The sequence below is a fragment of the Triticum aestivum genome, chromosome 5A, assembly GCF_018294505.1.
Source record: "Triticum aestivum cultivar Chinese Spring chromosome 5A, IWGSC CS RefSeq v2.1, whole genome shotgun sequence".
NCBI classification, from domain to species: Eukaryota; Viridiplantae; Streptophyta; class Magnoliopsida; order Poales; family Poaceae; genus Triticum; species Triticum aestivum.
This window is the reverse complement of record NC_057806.1, coordinates 565,444,567-565,449,113: the sequence shown is the minus strand read 5'-3', so window position 1 is coordinate 565,449,113 and position 4,547 is coordinate 565,444,567. Positions and strand designations below refer to the sequence as shown.

Here is a 4,547-nt window from a genome sequence, read left to right as displayed (position 1 = left end):
CAAAGATCCCGACCACGAAAATGGTGCAATTGCCCTGATTCTTACCCCATTCTCGCTGCACACGTAGAACAGACGATTCTGGTTCCTCGGTGTCTGAGAAACCCTCCGATCAACGCCCGCCCGGCACCGCGGACAGACGAAGACAGGCATGTCCACACGCGCCCGGCTCTGCATCTGCGAGGTGGCGCGGGAGCTTGAGGAAGACATGGAGCTCGGAGCCGAAGGGATCTCAACGCCGCCGCGCCCTCCACTGCTAGCTTCCCACCGCCGCGCCCTCCACAGCTAGCTTCCCGCCGCCGTGCTCTCTCTCTCTCGCCGTGGTCACTATCGTGCTCTCTGTCACCGTGGTCACCGCCACTGTCGCCCGCTTATATAGCACACCCGCCAACGGCTCTCTGCTCAACGGCTCTCTGCTGGGTCCCACAAGCCACGCGTGCAACGGTCTGAATAAAATTGGCCGTTTTTGTCGCCTGGTCCCACCTGTAAGGGCCGAGTCAAAAGGTTGACCTGACGGAGACGGCAGAGTTCACGGAACGAGTCGGTGCGCACGGACTAGGGGCAAAACTGAGCACAATTCGCATCTGAGGGCAAAACTGAGCACATGGACACCACTGAGGGCAAAAGGATAATTAACCCTATGAAAAATGGTATGTTTTCACTGCGGTCTGCTTACTCTGTGGAGTGGAACTATCAGTATGGGAGCAAACTAAAATTTTCCAATGGGATGGGACGGAGCACACCTACCCTATATGGTGTCAGATATGGAAGTTATCTTGTCCGGCTGATGTCAAAAAATTTTATGGCGGACACTACATGGCACTCTCCCATGTCGGACTACACTCACTAATAGACACATGAAGGTCTTGCCCTCTTGCCCTACCTGCTCTCAGGGTGTAGAGATACGAAGCACTTGCTTTTCCTATGTAGAAAAGCGAAGGAGGTTTGGAAAAGGTTAGGGTTGGATATGATTATTGAGAGAGCTCGTGAGATTGATCGTGCTGGAGAGGCAACATTGGAATACCTATTACTCCTTCCAGATCAAGCCTTGCGCATTATGGGGCATGAAAATGATAGAGAAATGATAGCTATCTCAGTTTGGTATATATGGTGGGAAAGACGGAAATTAGTGCACCAGGAATTAACTCAAAATGTGACTCAGATCTCAATGGGGATCATAGCTCTTACATATAATTTTGTAAATGCATCATCTTCAAAGGCGTCCATGAAAAAGGGGGGTTGGAAATGTCCTCCTAGGGGATTTGTGAAACTCAATGTTGACGCCTCTTTTGACCTTGACTTGCTGAAGGGTACGATGGCGGCAGTATTGAGAGACGACAAGGGTAGATTTATTGCAGGAGGGAATGGAAAGACAGACTACTGCGCGGATGTTATCATGGCGGAGGCCTTAGCTATCAAATTTGGCCTAAATTTAGCACAAAGGGCGGGATGTAATCGCCTAATCATCAACTCTGACAATCTGGAGGTGATTGAGACCATGCAGGACGGAGGACAGTCGACGGGAGCGGCGGCGGCAATCTTCGATGACTGCTATCACTATGCTTGTGATTTTATTATGACTAAATTCGAACATTGTAATTGAGAGGCTAATAAAGTAGCACATGAATTTGCTAGATTAGCTAGATTTTTTTCGACTTCGGATTGGTTTAAGGAGCCTATTAGTGAAATTGTAACGTTTCTTACAAACAATGTATTGGTTATTGCTAATGAATAAAATTTCGTTTTAATTCAAAAAAACATTCACAAGGAAGGATGGCGACAATGGATATAAAGTACTAGGCATCCTTCTTCGCCTGCTACCGGTACACGATCATGATGGATATAAATATATGTCGCGATAAGATAATCGGTGGAAATAAATATGGATACGAAATGGCTAATAAGTGGCAACAGTTCTGACAAAATCATCTTCCTTCACAGCTACTGTGATCCGGTAGCATGGAAGAAGGAACTCATCTATATTTATATACATCATGATCGAACATCCTTGTCTAAATGCAACTGCCGGTTCCCTAGCTAGGAGCAGACACATTTTTGTGTGGAAGAATTAGCTTTGTTAGCTGGCACGTTTTGATTGTTAGCAAAGACTATATGCTACAGCTAACCGTCACGATAGATACCCATTACTAAATAACTAAAAAAGATCCTCGAAGAAAAACGGAAAAGAGTGGTTGGCTACTGATCAACTGCTAATTAAGGATGATTTGAACATTGGTCGACTGTAGAACTCTTCATATAGGAGGTACTAAAACATACAGTATCTTTCTAGTAGGTTAATGATTGGTTGGTCCATATCGAAAATCCACCACCAAATTCAATTATTTTATATTTTTTCTTTTTTTTTATTTACTGTTCATCCAGGAGCATATGCTCCCGGGAGCCAAAACGCCCCTCCCTGGTCCATATGCAGTACATGATGCAAAAAGATGTGCACACGACCAACGAGCTTAAATTGAGGGGTCATGTCTATAAATGAAACCATTGACATGTAGTAGTGTGTATCTTCCCACAGTAGTGATAAACAATGTTGATTCCATTCCGTCTGGAGTTGCTCATCTCCACACTCGTGCTACTCGTTCCCATGTACTTGTACTTTAGGTCTCGTAGTAGATCAAAGAACCCAGCAGCTCTCCCCATAAACTGGCCAATAATACACATGTTCCCTTCCTTGCTGGTCAACGTCCACAACTTGCTTGACTATTTCACCTTGGTTCTCGCCGGTAACAGCCACAACTTCAGGGCGCATGGCCCACTTGGGACCGGAATGAGGTTCTTCGTTACCTGCGACCCTGCAAACATCCGCCACATCTTCACGACAAACTACACCAACTTCCCCAAGGGCGCGGAGTTCGCTGCCATTTTCGACATCATGGGTGACAGCCTCTTCAACGTCGACGGCGCACGAGCTCTTCGTCCACGAGTGAAGATCCATACTGTACTCAGCAGCCCGCGGTTGGTTGCCAGTATGGAGGCTTGCTGCCGCGACAAGGTGGTGAACAACCTTCTCCCGTTGTTTTGCCACATGGCAAGCACCAACGCTCTATTTGACATGCAGGAACTAATGTCAAGGTTTATGTTTGACTTGGCCACTACGGCTCTATTTAGCGTGGACCCTGGCCTTCTTTCCACAGACATGCCGCCCATGGACATCGCAGTTGCCATGGATACGGTCATGGAAGTAGGCTTTTTTCGGCACATGATGCCAGCCTCTTGCTGGAAGGTGATGAGGTGGCTAAACATTGGGCCTGAGAGAAAGCTTGGTGCAGCGCACACAGTACTACGAGTGTTCATCGCAAAGATGATCGAACGGAGGAACATCGACAAAGTACATGTTAGTAATGATGAGGAACAAGAGGGTGTGGATATTCTGTCTTCCTACATCAACGACCCAGACTTCGCCGACTACGACTTTCTCTGTGCGGGGCTCATTGGCCTCATGCTCGCTCTGCGGGACACGGTTCGCACGACCCTGACATGGATCTTCTACAACCTCGCTCAGAACCCTGACATCGTGGCAACTATCCGTAATGAATTGTTACCAATTGCATTACAAAAAGCACCCACGGGTGCGGGTGCCATGGTGATCTTTGAGCCAGAGGAGATCAAGTCTCTGGTCTATCTACGAGCCACCTTGTATGAGACTCTCAGGCTCTACCCACCGGCGCCCTTGGAGCGCAAGACGGTGGCCACTGAGGATATCATGCCGAGTGGCCACAAGGTGCATGCAGGTGACACAGTCTTTGTTTCCATCTATTCCATGGGAAGAATGAGGGACGTGTGGGGTGAGAATTGTCTGGACTATAACCCACACAGATGGCTCTCAAAGGACGGCAACACGCTGAGGTACGTACCGTCTCACAAGTTCTTGTCCTTCAACTCAGGCCCGAGGATATGCCCTGGCAAGGACATTGCGGTTATGCAAATGAAGATCATCATCGCCACAGTGTTGTGGAACTTCGATGTGGAGGTATTAGAAGGGCAGAGCATCCGGCCCAAGTCGTCCTGTATACTGCAAATGGAAAATGGGCTCATTGTGAAGCTGAAGAAGCGACAAGCATAACACTAGTCTGTTTATCTATAATAAAAGTACCTACATATTCTGCATGACTCTTTCGAGGTTCAGGGCTTCAATATTGTACTTTATATATGTGTCTTGCTGTATGTATACTATCTGTATATTTACGTATATATGCACTATATCCCTCGGGGCTGAGACGCTTGTCTCAACTCGCACTATCTTAGCTAACAGAAAGAACCGTATGCTTGATTTGATACACACAAAACGTATTCTGCATGGAAACACTTTGCTCTTAGCAGCACACTACCGACTCCAGTTCCTATATATTGTTAGGCTCGCGGCAAGACATCGGTGATTCCAATCTTCTATCTATCTATCTATCTATTAGAGGTAATATCACTGAAAGTCACAAAACTTGTGTTGGATGTTCAGTTTGATGCTAAAACTTTGAAAATACGGATTTGTGGTCATCTAACTTAACTAAACATTCAGATACGGTCACAACGCGCGT

At 46.8% G+C, this 4,547-nt stretch overlaps 1 protein-coding gene across 1 annotated transcript; it reads left to right on the top strand.

Annotated features, from left to right (window-relative positions):
- The first annotated feature begins 2,517 nt into the window (after positions 1–2,517).
- On the top strand, positions 2,518–4,245 carry LOC123107716 (alkane hydroxylase MAH1-like). Its single transcript, XM_044529658.1, has one exon. The coding sequence runs from the start codon at positions 2,543–2,545 to the stop codon at positions 4,076–4,078; it is 1,536 nt and encodes a 511-aa protein (XP_044385593.1). The 5' UTR covers positions 2,518–2,542; the 3' UTR covers positions 4,079–4,245.
- The last annotated feature ends 302 nt before the right edge of the window (positions 4,246–4,547 follow it).

Coding starts and splice junctions, on each gene's coding strand:
- LOC123107716 (XM_044529658.1), top strand. CDS start 2,543: ATGTTGATTCCATTCCGTCTGGAGTTGCTCATCTCCACACTCGTGCTA.